The 19,017-nt window shown below is 43.5% G+C and overlaps 1 protein-coding gene across 2 annotated transcripts in view; it reads left to right on the forward strand.

The window, feature by feature from the left end:
• Positions 1 to 19,017, forward strand: part of LOC126161406 (V-type proton ATPase subunit H) — a 64,187-nt gene that overhangs the window by 5,747 nt on the left and 39,423 nt on the right. For both annotated transcript variants that reach the window (XM_049917184.1, XM_049917186.1), the window contains one exon: positions 3,726 to 3,807. In XM_049917184.1, the coding sequence (XP_049773141.1) occupies positions 3,726 to 3,807 (82 nt within the window). The remainder of the gene's footprint in view (positions 1 to 3,725; positions 3,808 to 19,017) is intronic.

Below are 19,017 nucleotides of genomic sequence, written 5' to 3' on the forward strand. Positions count from 1 at the left end.
ATGAAATTTGCTTTCTCCATTTCACTAAATGATGAACTGTGACCCTTGACAGAAAATCATGTATGCAGTCACTCAACAGACATGAAATTCTATAGACACACAATTAATTTAGAAGCTGCTTGGCGAGGAACAGTGTCAGAAGCCTTCTGGAAATCTAGAAATGTGGAATCAACTTGGGCTCCCCTGTTTGATAGCATTCATTACTTATTGTGAATAAAGAGTGGTACGGAAATGGAATCACAGGCAACAGAAAGTGAAAGATAAAAGCCTCCACCAAAAGTGGAGGGTGTGACTTCAGATATCTTGAGGAGAGGCTGTATTCCTGTGTTGCACCCATATTGGTCACATGTACCTCACACAAAGCGGGATGCTATGGCAAGATAATCCTTCCCACTGCACCTACGAAATGAATCTGACACATCCTAGAGGAATGTCCACACTCACTTGACACACGAATTTCGAACAGCCCTTGGCACAGAGCCTGATTGAGAATGCAGTGAAAGCAAACTGTACTTTAACCTTACTGTGGAAAAGTGGATATTACCACAATTTAAGACCACTTATCAGCTTTTGGGACGGAATACCCTCTGCCAAGATTTTGCCCTTGGGGTTCTTTACCCGGCTCCAACCCTTCATCTATCCATACATGAAATCCACTTTTATCGGTCCTTATCGTGTTCCAGAAGAACTTTTACAAGTACAATTTGCCCCACTGCTCTGTTATTTCCGCTGTACATACAAAGTCATTTCATGTGACGGTTCAAATACATAAAAAAAGAGAAAGGCAGCCACTCATTTATAAAGGACCAAAGTGTGGGGCACAGAGACAGGAAACAGCATTCACACTAGCTTTCGAGCTCTTGCTCTTTTTCTGGTGAAAATACACACATTCGCACACGGAACCACACAGACACTGAAATCCGCACTCCTGTGGTCATGGCAAGACTGTTAAGAGGGTACGGATACTAACAACCACACTGTTGAGTTGCTTAAAAACTCCAGTAGTCACAGCATCAAATTGCTTGGCAGAATTGGAACTTTACCAGCTTGTGTTGGGAACACTGTCACTATTGAAGTATTCTCTCTTGGGTAACAAGGAACCTTATTTGCTCTATAATTTATCGTTCTATTTACTGCTATTAGAGGAAGGTATCAGTTATTGCACATGACAGTCCTGTCTTTTGAAAACTCCTAATTCCACAATGAGTTCATCTTGTTTCCTTCTGTACTATCTCTAGATGCTGCAGTGGTTCTTGAAGTTGACAATAAAAAGGCATATATTTTGTAATAGGTACGAGGTTTGTTCAAAATATTCCAGAACATTCGTAATTTCGTGCCAATGGCGTGTTGGAGCAGAATGCGGTAGGCATCCCTGCACATGCCTGTGTTTAGTGTGTAACTGTCAGAAGTTTCATTGGTGTATGTCTATCAGTTGTTCTTCACAGCTGTATTGAGTACAATGTTGTGTCGCACAGTTAGCAAATTTCGAGATGGCAGAGTAAGAGGAGCAATGTGTCTGCATTACATTTTGTGTGAAACTCAAGGAAACCTCTACAGAGACACAACAAAGACACAGCAAGCCTACAGTGATGAGTGCTTGAGCTGTACTTGATGTTAAAAATTATTTAAAAATTGTGGAACGGAAGTTAAAGATGACCCTTGTTCAGGATGCCCTTGAGCATGTACTGATGACGCTCATGTCTGGAACGTCAATGAAATTGTGCGTGCTAATCGAAGACTTACTATCTGAAAGTTTGCAGAAGAATGTAGAATTTCAGTTGAATGATGTTATGAAATCGTGACACAGCATCTTGGAAGAATTTGTTTCCGACAAGTCCATCTCACGGCTCATGAGTCAAGACCAGAAATACCTTTGCCTTGCAATCTGTGAAGAGCTTTTGGGTTACGCAGATGAGAACGAGATATTCCTTAAGAGAATCATAACTGGTGATGGCAGGTGGGTCTACGAATATAATTTTGTGACCGAGGCTCAATCTTCACAGTGGGGTCGGGAAAGATTATCCAAAACCAATAAAGTTCGTCTGTTTTCTTTGTTTTTCAAGGATTAGTTTATGATGAATTCATACCACAAGGACAAACTATTAGTCAATGGTACTATCCGGACGTGTTGCAATGCCTGCGAAAAAATGTGAGAAGGAAACAGCCTGAAATGTGGTGACACAGTTCATGGCTCTTGCATCACAATAACATACCTACGCATTCATCCCGTTTGTGCATGACTGTTTCACAAAAAACAAAATAACTGTGCTGCCTCATCCTCCGTACTCTCTAGCCCTGACCCTGCAGACTTTCTTCTTCTTCTTCATTTTCAAAGTTGGAAATCCCATTGAAAGGATGAAGATTTGCAACAATAGATGACATATCCAGCAAGAGGCATACCAAGACTGCTTCCGAAAGTGGGTACAGCATTTGTAGCGGTGTATCACTTGTGGTGGAGAGTATTTTGAAGGAGACCGTGCACAATAAGTGAAAGGTAAGCGTAGAAAAATTTTGTTGAGAAAGATATGGAATTTTTAGAACAGACCTCGTATTTGCAAGAAAGGGGGGAGGGTTGATGTGAATGCAAACTTGAGTAGTATATAATCAGCAACATAGACACTTCTTGAGGAATCATCACTAGGCAGAAAGACATACTGTAGAAATAGTGTACATTCAAGAACAGTTTACTTCATTATTTGCCTGAAAGATGTAATTGCTGAATTAATTGCGTCATTTGTTGTGCTGTATGTTTTCTTTCTGTTGGTGGCGTCAAAACTTGAACAATATTTGCTTTGTTTTTAGTCTGCCAGTTATTAACTTAAAAATATGTTTTGCATTACTTTGTGCATCATACTTGCCATACTATGAAACGATTAATTGCTACTCACCATGTGGCAGAGATGCTACCTTGCAGATAGGCACAACAAAAAGACTGTCAGAGAGTGAGCTTTTGACCAACAAGGCCTTTATCGGAAACACACACACACACACACACACACACATACACACACACACACACACACACACACACACACACACACACACACAAATGCAACTCAAGACACACATAACCACAGTCTCTGGCTGCTGAGATCAGACTGCGAGCAGCAGTGCATGATGAGAGAAGCAACTGGGTTGTGGGGTAAGGATACTTTCCATACAGGCAGTATTCATATTTTCAAGCTTGCTATAATGTTATGTTCAGATTAGACCAAACTATTATCCAGAAAGCGTTTGATGGCACTGTACCAGATTCACTTTCTGTCCTTGTTATTTCCATCAATCATGTTATCTTCCGCCAGATCCTCTTTGTTTTACTATGAATTGGTTTTGACAATCTCCAAATGTGATAACAGTGAATTTAAATAACAGTAATAGGTATGTGGACTGCCCTAATTTGTCAGTGCATCACCCAGAAGCTAATATTAATTGTGTTATGAACTAGTTGTTGAATAATACAACCTGTCAACATATTTATGTTGAAACTTCCTGGCAGATTAAAACTGTGTGCCCGACCGAGACTCGAACTCGAGACCTTTGCCTTTCGCGGGCAAGTGCTTTACCAACTGAGCTACCGAAGCACGACTCACGTCCGGTACCCACAGCTTTACTTCTGCCAGTACCTCGTCTCCTACCTTTTAATCTGCCAGGAAGTTTCATATCAGCGCACACTCCGCTGCAGAGTGAAAATCTCATTCTGGATATTTATGTTACTTTAATTACAGATATGCTTGCTGCCACGAGTGTACTCCAGCAACAGGCTACAGAAATTAGAAATCAGCGTGTGAATTGGCAGTCATACCTACAGTGAGTTAAAGTAACATAAAAATATTTTCAGTGCTAGTAATTTAATGGATATCATGATGATGCATTTTTTTAGTATAACTAATTCACAGTTAATATTATTTATATTAGTGAGACTACCTGTTCCTATTCTAAAGTACAAATTAATAAATATTCACAATGAAGTTTATTTTAAAATGCACTGAATGGAAAACTTGATTTGATCTGGTTCTCAAAAATTAAATGGCAAAAATGTAGAAACATGTACGAATTTTCAAACTTGGTGTCCATTTTGAACTGTATGTGCTGTGTTCATTGGTAGTGACTGACACTCATCCCAGATGGCAATAATTAAAGTGCAGCTATTCACAGAGCTCCAAAGTGGACTGTAATTATCGTATAGCAGTGAAACTTAGTACATATGCTGATGCATCAATGCAGAATCAATAAGCATTGAAAAAAATAGTTCAAATTTTTGCCATCAGGTGCAAATCCGGCACTATACACTGTTCGTATTATGATACAACATCCACACTGTTACACAACAAGCCACAATGTGGGTGAACAGTTTGGTTATTGAGAAGAGAGACCATATTCTGTTAGTCAAACTGTTTTATATGAATGGCAGCAATTACAGTACTGGATTAATATAATGCCGCTGACTGAAAGGTCTGACAGGAGAGGCTCAAACTCATTAAATGGCTTAAAGATAATGAAATATGAAAATATGGGTGAGCATAGTGTGGCACCAGGAAGAGGAGGGTGTCCAATCCCCGTGGAAGTTACTTAGGTGGTTGCCATTGGTGTAACTGACCATGCAGTATGTGGCCTGGGTGGTGCTAGTGCTCATGCAGCATCGCAAGAATTGTCCATCCCATGGTCAACATTATGGGAAGTTTCGTTTTTGGGACGGATCGGTGTTGATGACTTATGACTGGGCAATATTGTTTCGTCTGACGAGGCACATTTTACACTACAAGGTGAAGTGAACACATGGAAATGCTGAATTTGGGTATTGTTAAACTTTGTTATGCACGAAGCACCAGTACACTCACTGTATGTAACTGTGTATGTGGATTCACAAGCACCTTTATTCTCAGTCTGTTGTTCTATGAAGAGAATACACTCAGATGACCTGTCAGATGAACAGAGACATCTGCTTGTTCCTGAGACCACCTCATACAGCATGTAATTCGTGCTTTGGAAGAGTGCAACTGTGTGGAAACCACTGTTTCCATGCGCAGTGGGGCAACATCTCATATCGCTCACACAGTGAAAGATCTGCTTAATACCACCTTATGTGAATATGTTATCTCCAAAGGTTTTCTGTATGCATGGCCTGCAAGATCACTCGATATTAATCCATGTGACTTTTGGCTCTGGGTATATGTAAAACAATGCACTTACCAGGGATACATTAGATCTGCACCAATTCTGAAGACCAGTATACAGGAACATGATGCTCAGATTCCACTGGAACTGCTGTGAGCAACTGTAGATCATTGTTTTACAGATGCAGTAACTTGTTCTGTGCTCATATTGAACGTGTGAGTGGTGGTTAATAATAAAATCAACATTATGCGTTTCTCACTTGTTTGAGGGACCGATGACCTAGCAGTTTGGTCCCTCCCCCCCTCCCTTTTAAACCAACTAATCACTTGTTTGACATTTCCTGCCCATGTCCCATTACATATGGAAACATTTGTATATGTATTCCTTGAGTTCACTGTTCCATATTTGCACCTTATGGCCAAAATTGGAATTAAATAATTTCCAGCGTAAATTGGTTCTCATTAATGCATTGAAATATACAGAATGAGTCTCTAACTATTGCCACCAAGAATAACCCCGAAAGTATGATAGGAGCTGAAAAGTTTGTGGGACAAAAGTTGCATGGGACAACAGGGGCCATAATATGACGATTTTTTGTTGCTAGGTGGGGTCACATCAGAAATATGAAGGTCAACTTTGTTTTTTTAAATGGGATGTTGTAGTTTTGGTACTTATCTGATGGTGGCTATCAAGACTAAACCAATGATGTGTTACAGTAAGGTCTTTGAAGGTCAACTAAGGTCAAAAAGGTGGCATGAATGTCCATTTACAGAAGGTGTTTGAAGTGACGACCATTGGTATCAATGCAGTGCTGCAATCTTCTTATCATGGATGGAGTGGTATTCCTTCTGACATTGGCACTTATCGAAGCACATGCTCTGACAGTTCCCTCTCGCATAGCTTGAGCTGTAGTTGGAATGTCTTTATAAACAATGTCTTTTTACGAATCCCCACAAGAAAAACTCCAGAGGTGTCACATTTGGTAAATGAGCCGGCCACAACACCTCTCCTCTGCGTCCAATCCAATGATTTGGGAATTGTCTCTGCAACTCATTTGTAGCCATTGCTGAAAAATGTGCTGGACACCCATCGTGTTGATATCACATTCTGTTCCTTGTTCGTAAAGGAATTTCTTCCAATAACAGACCTAATATTTCTTACAGGCATGTGGTGTACTTTCTGCCATTAAGATTTCCTTCGATGAAATAGGGGCCTATAATTCTGTCCTCCAGAATCCCACACCATACATTCTTCAACCACGGTTTTTAGTGTGCGACTTGCCGCAGCCAACATGGATCAGTTACCCAATAATGCATGTTATGCAAATTAACATTTCCATGGTTCATGAATGTAGTCTCGTCAGTAAATAAAATCAAATTAAAAAAATGTGTCATCCCACTGAATCTGACGCTGAGCCTGTTGGCAGAATTCAGTGCGACACCTACATTCCATACCAGTTAATGGACTGGAGACTGATATGGTAAGGATGATATTTATGCCAATGCAGAACATGAACAACATTACTCTGGCTCATGCCAGATTCCCTTGCGATTTGATGTGAACTAACACAAGGATGTCGAACCACTGTGGCAAGAGTACAAATTTCCTTTTCTTTGTTTGTAATATTCCTTTGCCAGATGTGTTTCCGATGTGTTAAAGATCCAGTTGCTCTCAATTTATAATACACATATTTAAATGTGTGACGTGCAGGGTGAGTAGGTTGAGGATATCTTTCAGCATATAACTCTCTAGCTCTCACTGAATTTTGTTGGCATCATTCGTAAATTAGAAACATACCAACTTGTTCTTTGAAGGAATACATAATTCACATTCGCTTGATTCGATTATACTAGTTGTACCATTCCTATTGTATTGTATAACCGTCAAATGGTGTTTACATGTCAGTGGCATGTTAGATGGATACACCGTATTCGGTAAATATTTACTATTTGCACGATATATGAGAGAGAATTGTCAGAGCATGTGCTGTGATAAGGATTACCACTCAATCCATGATAAGATGATTACAGCACTGCATTGATACCAATGGTCATCACTTCGAACACCATCTGCAAATGGACATTCATGTCACCTTTTTGACCTTCAAAGACCTTACTGTTACACATCATTGGATTCGTCTCGATAGCTGCTATCAGAAAATAAATACCAAACTACAGCATCCTAAAAAAAAAAGAAGGTTAACCTTCATATCTCTGTCATGACCCCACCTAGCAGCAAAAAACCATCATCATATTATGGCCCCTGTTGTCCCATGCAACATTTGTCCCACAAAATTTTCAACTACTATCATACTTTCGGAGATATTCTTGGTGGCAATAGTTAGTGACTCACCCTGTATACCAAGTTTTGCTGCCATATGATGATTACAGTCCACAATGTAGCTTAGTTAGTAGCTGCACTTTTAATTATTACCAGCTGATATTTATTTGTCTTTCTGAAATATCCCTCAAAAAGTCTGGAACTCATTGCAGAATAAAATTCATCTGCATCTATACTTTGCAAAGTACTGTTACGTGCATGGCACATGGTACTCCCCCTTGTTCCAGTTATTAGGACTTCTGCCAGTCCCTTTCAAGCATGGAGCACAGAAGGCTTGGTTACTTAAATGCCTCATTGAGTGCTGTACTTAGACTAATCTTATCTTCATGATCCCAGGGGGAGCAAAATGTAGAATGCTATAGTGTATTCCTAGACTCTTCTTTAAAGCTGCTTGTTGAAACTTTGTAAATAGCCTTTCTGCTCTGCCCTCGAGTGTATGCCAGTTCCGTTTAGTCAGATTATCTGACACACACTCTTCTGAGTCAGGTGAATTTGTCACTCTTCATGCTTCCCTTCTTTCTATATGTTTGATCTCCCCAGTTCAACGTATTTGGTGTGTGTGACACAACTGGTTTGTATACAATACAAACTGGTTTGTATACAGTCTCCTTTGTAAGCAGACTGCTTAGTCCCTGTATCCTACCAATGAACCAAAGCCTGATACCTGATTTTCCTACTACTGAGCCCTTGTGATTGTTCTGTTTCGTGCCCCTACAATTTGCTACACCCTGACATTTGTATGAGTTGAATGATTGTAGGCATGGCTCACTGATATTGTAATTGTAGGACATGATATTTTTCAGTTTATGTGGTTTATAATTTTACATTCCTGCGCATATAAAGCAAGTTAGTATCCTTCCACAATACTGAAACCTGATGAAGAGCTACCTGGCTATCTATGCAGCTTTTTTTAGACAGTGCTTCATTTTAGATAACAGAATAATCTGCAAAAAGTCTACAGTTACTATTCATGTTAATAGTGTGTGCCAGGCCATTAGTGTACAGTTTAAAAGTAGGGGCACTAACATACTTCCCGATGCAGTCCAGAAGTTTCTTCTACATCTGTGTGTCTCTCCATCCAAGATAACATGCTGTGTCCTCCATACCAAGAAAGCTGCAACCTAGTCAGAAATTTCTTTTGATAACCTACATTTTTGTATTAACTGATTCTTCCATCAGTTCTTGCTAGAACAACATTACAAAAACGACAAGCACTCTATTGCTTATGTTCTACGTATTGTGTAGGCTGTAGAGTGGTGTGGTAACTGTCATCATAGGAAAGCTGAAGAGGAGCAGAAATGATTGGGGAACAAGTTAACACAGTAAACAGAAGATTTACTTAACTTTTATTTCTCCAAGTGCACGAAGACTCGTTACAAATAATGCTGCAAGAAATAAGTCCAGCTATTAACAGTAGTGACAAGGATGCGTCCAGTGGTGTCAGAGCTGCGACTAGATGGAATCTGCATAGTGTCACGTAGCGAAGAGGTTCCAAGTGCGAGTGGACTGTGTGGCTGCCACCGACCGTCCTGTTCGTGGCAGCAGATGATGCTTGTGGTATAGAGCTGCAGGAAGCGTGGCTAAGCAGGCACGCACTATTCGTCCACCAGATCCTGCACAACCCCTATCGGGATCTGATGGAAACTTGCACCCCTGTTATCAACTTTATGATGCCTGTGGGGCGGTATCCTTACGTGAGACCACATCCCTCCAAACCCCCCTCACTCTTGTCGTGTAGCTTAGATGAGTGTACGGCAGTGGGGGGATGGCTGGAAGCAGGTGCAATGAGGAGACAAAAGCTGAAGCTGAGGCTAGTGCCAAATTCCCACAGGGACCCAAGGTGGCATGTGGGACAGCTGGTGGGAAGAGGGGGCCCGTCCCCAGACGACAGTGGCTATTGAAACAGCAACAACCATGAAAGGGTGTAGACTTCCATTGGCCCCAGGTCCAGCACTGATGGCACACAGGATGTAGGAGCCAGATGCAGTGGGGGCTTCTGCATCCAGGCAGGCACGCAGTCTGAAAGCACAAGGCCTATGGCTGGATCCCTCAAAGCAAAAGATCGACAACAGTGCCTGGACAGTGGAACGAACTATAATGGAGTGCATGGGAACCATGAAGGAAGATTTTTTGATAGCTTCAACAATAATGAGCCAGCGTGTGTTCGAGAAGGGACCTGTGAATTCCTACTGCAAACATTGCCAAGGTGCTTGAGGTTTGGGCCTTTCAGAGAACTGCTAAGGTGGGGTTGGCTGATGTTCAGCACAGGCTGGGCTCTGAGAAGTCAACTGTTCAGTCTGCATGTCCAGACCATGCCAAATGCAATGATGTCACGTCAACTGCTTGGTGTGAATGACGCTCCAGCAACCTTGCTGTAGCAAACGAAGCACATCAGGCGGAGAGCATGGGGAATGACAACACATGACTGGCCATTATCAATGCAAAGCAAAATGACACCTTGCTGAACTGCAAGGGCATGCCAATGTGCAAAATATTGGAAACCACAGAGCTACAAATTTGTTTAGCTGAACATGGCCAGTTGGTGCGGGTGTATTGCAACAGAATCTGCAAATTGGTATCGGCTGCTGTAGCCTGGGCAGAAAGTTATTCCAAAAATCTGTGCCTAGTTCATCAGTGTAGTAACAACAAGCGGCAGACGCATAGAATGCTGAATCTGGGCCAGCAGGGAGGTGAGAAAGAGCATCTGTATGGCATGCATAAGAGTAGACAGATACAGACTATCATAGTGGTAATTTGACAGAAGAAGAGCCTACCATTGCTGCTTCTGCGCTGCGAGTTGGGACTTACTGGGAAGGGCTAAATGAAGATTGTGGAGGTTTATAACCAGTCAGCAAATAACATATTTTACCAAAAAGGTACGTGTGACACCATAGACATATTGAGCTCTGTTCAACACCTTTGAAATTTCAGCCATCCTGTCAACAGCACCAAATTTATAGGACAAAATAGCACCAATGTCATAGCAGGAAGCATCCACAGCCAAGGCTCAAGGTTTGACTGGATCAGAATTAACAAGGCATTGATTACTAAGCGAAGCGTCTTTCAACTTCTGGAAAGCAGACTAACACTCTTGCAACCAAACGGAAATTTTTCCTGCACAACCTATGCTACAGAGCCGTTATTTGAATGGTGTTTGGGATAAGCCGGATGTAATACATGAGCTTTCCCAACACAGAGTGCAATTCCCGCACATTGCTTAGGGCTGGTAGGTCACAGATAACAAGCAAATATGATTACAAAGGGTGAACTCTCTGGCTTTTAATGATATGTTCAAAAGTACTCAAGCTCAGTCTGAAAAAACACATTTGTCTTGTTACATTTGAGACCAGTTGCAGACAACACTGGTAATGGAGTTTGGAGATTGCTAATGTGTTCATCAGGAGTGCGACCTGAGACACAATCTCATCTAAATAATTCCAGCATAAAGAACTTCTGCAGTCAGCTGCTCCAGAAAGCACTGAGATATTGTGGGTGCAGAAGCATTGCCAAATGGCAATCTCAAACATTTGAAGAGACTCCGATGAGTGTTAAGGACAAAGACTCATTGTGATCACGCAAATTAATTTTGGCAAAGTGATGACCAGCACCCAATTTAACCATCAGTTCTTCCAGGTGCACTAAGAGATAAATGCAATGACCGTTTGAGGATCTACAGTTTTCTTAAAATCAGTCCTCAACTAGAGTCTGCTGGATGGTTTCTTTAGAATTACATGAGGGGCACCCATTGACAGGCAGTAATGGTTGCTACGACCATTGTCTTGGAAAACAGTAAGTTCCTGAGACACCTGCTCTTGAAGAGCTTGAGTGACAGGACGAGCTCTAACAGAATGTGGCTGTACATTGTCCTTCATTGTGACATGGGCAACAAAATGAGTAGCTTTACCTAAACCCTCTGAAATTCTGCATGTAATTTAGGAACACTGTCCCAAAGATCAAAGGAAGAAACAGAAAGTACATTGTCTTGATTGCTTAACCTAGGCAAATCAAAAGTTTCTAGACCAAAAATATTAGCAATGTCTCTGGAAGAAAGCACTGTGAATGTCACTGTCTCTGTGAAACTTCAGAAAGCTGCATGAAGGCCACAAGTGCCTAAGACCAGAATGTCTTGGCCATTATATGCCATCAGCATATGGTGCAATGTGCACAACTTAGGTTTGCCAAGCAATTCGGAAGTGCTATAGTTGAGCAGAGTCGCTGAAGCTTCAGTGTCAAAGTTGTAAGTGCATTGATTGTCCGGCAAGAGTAAGGGACACAAAAAGTTTGTTCTTTTCACATAGCACATCAGAAGAGTTGGGAGCCTTTCCAGAGCAAGTATTGCACTGGTGTTTTGCAGTAATGGCACTGTGGGGCTTGGAAAAACTACACACTATTTGTGATTTATATTTATGTGAAGGAGTAGCAGAAGTGCCTTATACTTCTGTAATCACATAGACTGTGTACATGTCCCTGTTTGCCACAAAAAAAGGAAAGCAAATTGCTAGATGCGAGGGGCGAGATCAGCGATCGTGTGCCATAGTACAACAAGGGTAGTACTTTACACCTTGTATCAGAGATGATGTGTTTATGTGTCAGTGTGGCTGGTGCTGGATGGACCGCTGTTTGCAAGATGGATGTGAGGCCTGTTTGTTGCGGCTGTGTACAAAATGAGCAGCCTGTGCTTTCACAGAAGTCCTGATTGTTGAGAATCTACAGAATCCTTTGCAAGAAAGAGGGGGTTGGGGTTGTTTGGGGGAAGAGACCAAACAGCGAGGTCATCGGTCTCATTGGATTAGGGAAGGAAGTCGGCCGTGTCCTTTGAAAGGAACCATCCCGGCATTTGCCTGGAGCGATTTAGGGATGTTATAACTTCAAGTTGAACAAATATATTTCAATGACGACACAATATATGAAAGTCACAGATCAAGTAAACAGAGTAAGACGTGTGTCACTTTAACAGTCAAATCATAACTGAGTCTGAGTCTAGCGGCTGCTGGCTGGCTGGCCGCTTAGGTGGTGCTGCTGCTGCTGCTGCATGGCTGGCAGACAGCGCCGCATGTAGAGGACGCGCATAACTGCGCGGCAGCGCTTTGAATGATCGGCGAGTCACAACACTTTTCCCCCCTTTGAAGTTTTCTGCACAGGTCTTGATGGAGGTGGCCTGTAGATTGCTAATGTCCATAGGTGTTGTTCGACTGGCCGTAAAGTCTCAAGGAGGAGGCTTCCCGAACGGACAGAAGTGTCCCCGTTGATAGCAGGTTGAGATGACAGGAGACGTGGGGGTCGAATCTGTTGGGGTCCCGTACACCAATCTGCCAGTTGCGGCAAGTCCGGTTGTTATAACAGGAGACATGGGCGATGTGTCTGCGTCCGTAGGAGGAGGAGGCTAGTAGAGTTGCTCCGATAGATGATGGTCATCTGGTTCCTGCATGGGCACGTCTCCTGTTGGCGTCAGTTCTTGTGCTGGCACCGATATGATGGTGAGAGGACTGCGTTGTGAGTAATGAGAGATTCCAGGATCCCGAGCGTCAGTTAGAGCCGAAGGTGGTGTAGCAGCATCCGGAACAGGCGTTGCCGTCACATGAGGCTGAAGCTGGTCCGAATGACACACTGCAACACCCGTGTCCATTTGGATTTCATACAGGCGTCGGCCACGGTGTCGTAAGATGCGGCCAGGACTCCATTTTGGCCGCCTGCCATATCCCCGTACCCATACAAGGTCGCCGGCGGTGAACCGGCGAAGCGAAGGCACCCGCGGCCGTGAGGTGGAAGGCCGCAGAAGATGAAATAGCGTGCGGGGCTGTCGGCCATGTAAGAGCTCAGCCGGGCTGTGGTCGCCCATGGGGGTGAAACGGTAAGAAGCCAGAAATTGGAGAAGCACATCATCAGCAGCAGAAAAAGTCAGGAGTTTCCTCATCTGAACCTTAAATGTGTGGACCAGTTGTTCAGCCTCAAATCGGAAGAGGCAAATTGCGGACCATTATCAGTAACAAGAGTAGAGGGAAGGCCTTCCAAAGAGAAAATGCGAGCTAGAGCATTGGCGGTTGCCGCGGTGGTAGGTGACGTGCAACGGACAATGAAAGGAAAGTTAGAGTAGGTGTCAATAACGAGAAGCCAATAAGTACCTAAAAACGGTCCCACGAAGTCAGCTTGAATACCCTCCCAGGGCTTCTTAGGCGAAGGCCACGGTGACAAAGATGACTTGGGGGCGGCAGCCTGTGATGCACAAGGGGCCAGGCAGCGACCATGTGTGCGATTTCAGAGTCGATGCCGGGCCAGTACACATGACGGCGCGCCACAGATTTTGTGTGAGAGACACCCCGGTGCCCTTGGTGAAGGAGGCGCAAGACCGAAGCACGCAAAGACGCAGGTACCACAACACGCGGCGAAGCATTTTCTGTGGAAAGGAGGATAACACCATCCCTAGCCGTGAGGCGGTAACGCAAAGCGTAGTAGTTCTGCAATGGATCAGAAGTCTTAGCGGACGGATGATCTGGCCAACCCTTCTGAATACAGTGTAAAACCTGGGAGAGGGTAGGGTCAGAACCCGTAGCAACCGCCACTCGGTCCCCGGTGATGGGGAACCCGTCCACAACCTGCTGCTCGGCAACATCCAGGTGGAAACACAAAAGTTCGTCCCTATCGAATGCCAGATCAGGACCCTTGGGAAGATGAGCATGTTGAGCCGTCAGCCGGAAATGAATCTCATAATTGAAACGAGACAAGTAAAGAGCCCAATGCTGGAGGCAGTGTGCAGCCTTGTCGCGAAGTGACGTTGATGGATGAAACAAGGAAACAAGTGGTTTGTGATCTGTAACAAGATGAAATTTGGATCCATAGAGAAAAACACCAAACTTATGAAGAGCATAAATAATGGCCAAAGCTTCTTTTTCAATTTGAGAATACTTTTGTTGGGCATCCGTGAGCGTTTTGGAGGCTTAAGCAATGGTTTGTTCAGAATCGTCAGAAAAATGGTGCGCAAGGACTGCACCAACCCCGTATTGAGAGACGTCCATGGCAAGAACAAAATGTTGGCTAGGTCGATATGTAGCCAGGCATGGGGCCTGTTTCAGCATAGTGTTTAATTTCTGGAAACCCGCATCTCATGACGCGGACCAGTGAAAAGGCATGTTTTTATGCAACAGGCGATGCAACGCCTGAGCCACCGAAGCAGCAGACGGTAAAAATCTGTGATAGTATGCTATTTTCCCCAAGAAGGCCTGCAGTTCCTTAACAGAAGTAGGTTCGAGGAAGGGCATCGATCGCAGCGACAGTTTGCTGAAGTGGACAAATACCATCCTGAGAGAGTTGAAACCCCAAGTACATGATAGATGCCTGAAAAAATTTTGATTTCTGATGATTACACTTAAGACCAGCAGTCTGTAAGACATGAAAAAATGTGCGGAGATTCTGAAGATGTTCTTCAGTGGTGGAGCCAGTGACAACAGTGTCGTCCTGGTAATTTATACACCCAGGGACAGTGAGCAGTAATTGTTCCAAGAATCGCTGAAAGAGAGCAGGGGCACTGGCAACCCCGAATGACAATCATTGGTATTGATAGAGGCCAAAAGGTTTGTTAAGGACCAGAAACTGCTGCGAAGCAGTGTCGAGAGGAAGTTGATGTTAAGCTTCTGGCAGGTCAAGATTAGAAAAATACTGGCCTCCAGCAAGTTTAGTGAACAATTCTTCAGGTCGAGGCATAGGGTAAGTGTCGATAAGGCATTGAGCACTTACAGTGGCTTTGAAATCGCCACAGAGATGAATATCACCATTTGGCGTAGCAACGACAACGACAGGAGAGGACCACTCACTGGAAGTGACAGGAAGCAAGACCCCTGAAGCAGTGAGACGATCCAGCTCCCATTTTACCAGATCACGAAGGGCCACAGGAATGGGCAGAGTCCAAAAAAACTTAGTGCAAACAGTGGGTTTCAGCGTGATATGAGCTTCAAAGTCGTTTGCATGGCCTAACCCAGGAGAAAAAAGGGACAAAAATGTCGCCGACAAGGAATCCAATTGAGCATAAGGAATAGCATCAGAGATGACATTGACAGAGTCATCTACGGAGAACCCAAAATCGCGAAAGGCATCAAAACCAAAAAGATTCTTCGCGTTATTATGGTCGACCACAAATATGGGAACAGTGCGAACGACAGATTTGTAAGATACCTCAGCATCAAATTGTTGCAAGAGAGAAATCTTCTGTTTATTGTAAGTCCATAATTGCCTAGTGACAGGTGACAGGATTGAAGAACCCAACTGAAGATATGTCTGAGAATTGATGATAGTGGCAGCACCTGCTTGCAAACATCTCGACCAAGTATTTGGACAGTGAGGAATAACTTGCCTGAAAGGGAAGAAGTACAGTTGACAGACAATACAGAATCAGAATCAGTGCCACGTTCATGAACATTATGTATGTGGTCGGATTTGCAAACGGATGACACATGACCCTTTTTTTTGCAGCTGTGACACACGGCCCAACGTTGTGGACAATCCTTTCATGAATGTTTTGTAAAACACCGCGGACATGAAGGAAGTTGCCGTGGGTTTTGCTGCAGTTTCTTAGAGGTTTGTTTACGGTTAGGCCGAGGCTGCGCTTGGGAGTGTACTGCGGCCATGTCGGCCGGCGGGGACACACCACACACTTCGTCAACAGTGCACAGAGGTTGTATTTCCCCAACGTCACCCCATGCCTCTATTTGCTCTCCAGCGGCGTGAGAAATTTCCAAAGACTGAGCGATGTGTAGGACTTCATCTAGAGTCGGATTTGCCAACTGAAGGGCACGTTGCCTAACTTCTTTGTCGGGCGCCGATCGTATAATAGCATCCTGTACCTTGGAATCGGCGTAGGATTCTTTGTGAACTTCAGTAACAAATTGACACTTTCTACTGAGGCCGTGAAGTTCAGCAGCCCAAGCGTGATAGGATTGATTCGGTTTTTTTTTTGACAATGATAAAAGGCAACACGAGAGGCTACCACATGCGTATGCTTTTGAAAATAGACGGACAGAAGTGAGCACATTTCAGCAAAGGACAAAGACGCAGGATCTTTCAAAGGAGCCAATTGTGACAACAACCAATACATTTGAGGTGAAATCTATGATAGGAACAGAGACTAACATGTTTGGTCGTCCGTGACATGAAATGCCAAGAAGTGCTGTCGAAGACATTTTTTTGTAATCAGACCAGTCTTCCGCCATCTTGTCGTAAGGAGGAAAAGGAGGTAGAGGCAATGACGAGAGACGCCCCGCATTTGATGCCGCGACGAAATCACGAATCACATTTGTGAGAAGCGTTTGCTGTTCTATGAGACCTTGCAATAGTTGCTCTAAAGTAGCCATGGAAACATATGGGTCAACGATGAAAAAGAAAAATTCACTACCTCATCGCCAATTGTTATAACTTCAAGTTGAACAAATATATTTCAAGGACGACGCAATACATGAAAGTCACAGATCAAGTAAACAGAGTAAGACGTGTGTCACTTTAACAGTCAAATCATAACTGAGTCCGAGTCTAGCGGCCGCTGGCCGCTTAGGTGGCGCTGCTGCTGCATGGCTGGCAGACAGCGCCGCATGTAGAAGATGCGCGTAACTGCGCGGCGGCACTTTGAATCACGGAAAACCTAAATCGGATGGCCGGAAGCGGGATTGAACTGTCGTCCTCCCGAATGCGAGTCCAGTGTGCTAACCACTGCGCCGCTTCGCTCAGTTGCAAGAAAGGATCCGGGTATTTAAGAATCTGTTTCTTAATTCAAAAGCCAATTGCATTGTGTGTGATGGCATTATGAATCATTGCATCACTGTAGTACATACCACAGTCACATTTGAATCTACTGTCAGTAGTTCGCAACAGTTGCGGTAAGCACATACATGTGCTCTGTGCTTGAAGAAAGCATGTGTACTGCAAATTCTCTTACTCACATCCTTGTTCAGAATTTGTTGCTTACTACCACGATCAGCCACAACAGGTCACAACAAATGGAATATAAATTCAGTAAATAACTTACTACAATCACTTTTAATTGTCACATTGGCTGCGATGTTCACAGCAGAGTTGAGAGCACTACTGAATGCACATTGGCTGTTGAGGAATGCGTGACGTAGATGTGCAGAACAAGCCTAAAGATGACTGCCATCGTTCGTGATACCAACTATAGTAAGGTCTTGCATTTCAGTCACCCACTAACAATATATCTGTCCTTGTTGCTTGCAAAGCATAAAGAATTTGTAAAGGGCAGCTGCCACTTGTACCCTGTTCTCATAATACTTCACATGCGCCCACTGTAGGTCCTCATATTGTACTAATTCTGAGCACAAAGTGGGAAAAAGTTTAGCTCACAAGCAGTAAACAGTCAATCCCACTGTGGCCAAGAAATAAAAATGTTTGTCATGATGCTGTGCGGTGTGTGCATTGAATATTGGGAGGTACTCTGTCCAGTCTTCCCTCATCTTGTCAAACTCGTGAAAAGGTGGTGCACATGCAGGCAGTGGTGCTGCTGCTGTGCCCGGTGTCTTGTGTGAAGTCATCTGCACCATCATGAAGCAATTCATCAAATCAAGCAGTTGTGCTATACGTTGATTCTGAAACTGAATAAACTGATGTAGGTCAACTGCAGGCAGCGCAGCAGTCAGTAGTGGCTTAGTAGTAGCCATATTAACTATGCAGTGCACAAAATAACAAGACAAATAAGCACAGATAAAGCAAAAATGGTGCAAAAGCAGTAATCATGGGACCTAGAACATAGAGAACACTAACAAGGCAAACACTGGAGACATAAGACAAGCAACTGAAAAAAAAAAAGGATGACAGAACGGGAAGAGGTAAATTAGACTTGATGACAGCCGCACGTAAGTACTAGTACTCATCGCCATGTACGTTGTGTGTGATTTCATACATAACAATAAGGAGAGGTGGGCTACATAGCGGTGTGACAGTTGTCATTGGAAAGCTGGACAGGAGCAGAAATGCTTAGTGAAAAAGTAAACACAGTAAACAGAAAGTTTACTTAACTTGTATTCCTCCAATCTTATGAAGACTCATTACCAATAAAGCACCAAAAAATAAGGTCAATTATTACAATTGCAACAAAGATGAGGCTTTCTGTACTAAAGCACAATCAATGGTGTCAGAGCCGTGACTAGGTGGCTTCTGCATAGTGTCACGTAGCGAAGAGGCTCCAAGTGCGTGTGGGCTGTGTGGCTGCTGCCGACAGTCCTATATCATGGCAGCAGAGGGCACTTGTGCTGTGGAGCCGCTGCAGGTGTGTCTCAATTGGCGCGCAGCGCCAGTGCCTGACAGCAGTTTGCAGTTTTGTTGCCAGCTTTATGACACCCTTGGGGCGGCATCATCAGTATGTGATACCACACTGCAGGATTAATTTATTGCGTTAACTGGTTTTTGGCTTTCAAAACAAGATCCAATTACTAGCCAGCAGTGAGGAGTATGAATTACTTGTTCTGATTGTGATAGCTTTTATATTGACCAATCAGGCAGACACATATTTATTAGGCTTGCAGAACATGAATGCAACTGGTGGTTACAGAATTCTGACTGCACATT

This window comes from Schistocerca cancellata, chromosome 2 (genome assembly GCF_023864275.1).
Source record: "Schistocerca cancellata isolate TAMUIC-IGC-003103 chromosome 2, iqSchCanc2.1, whole genome shotgun sequence".
NCBI lineage: Eukaryota > Metazoa > Arthropoda > Insecta > Orthoptera > Acrididae > Schistocerca > Schistocerca cancellata.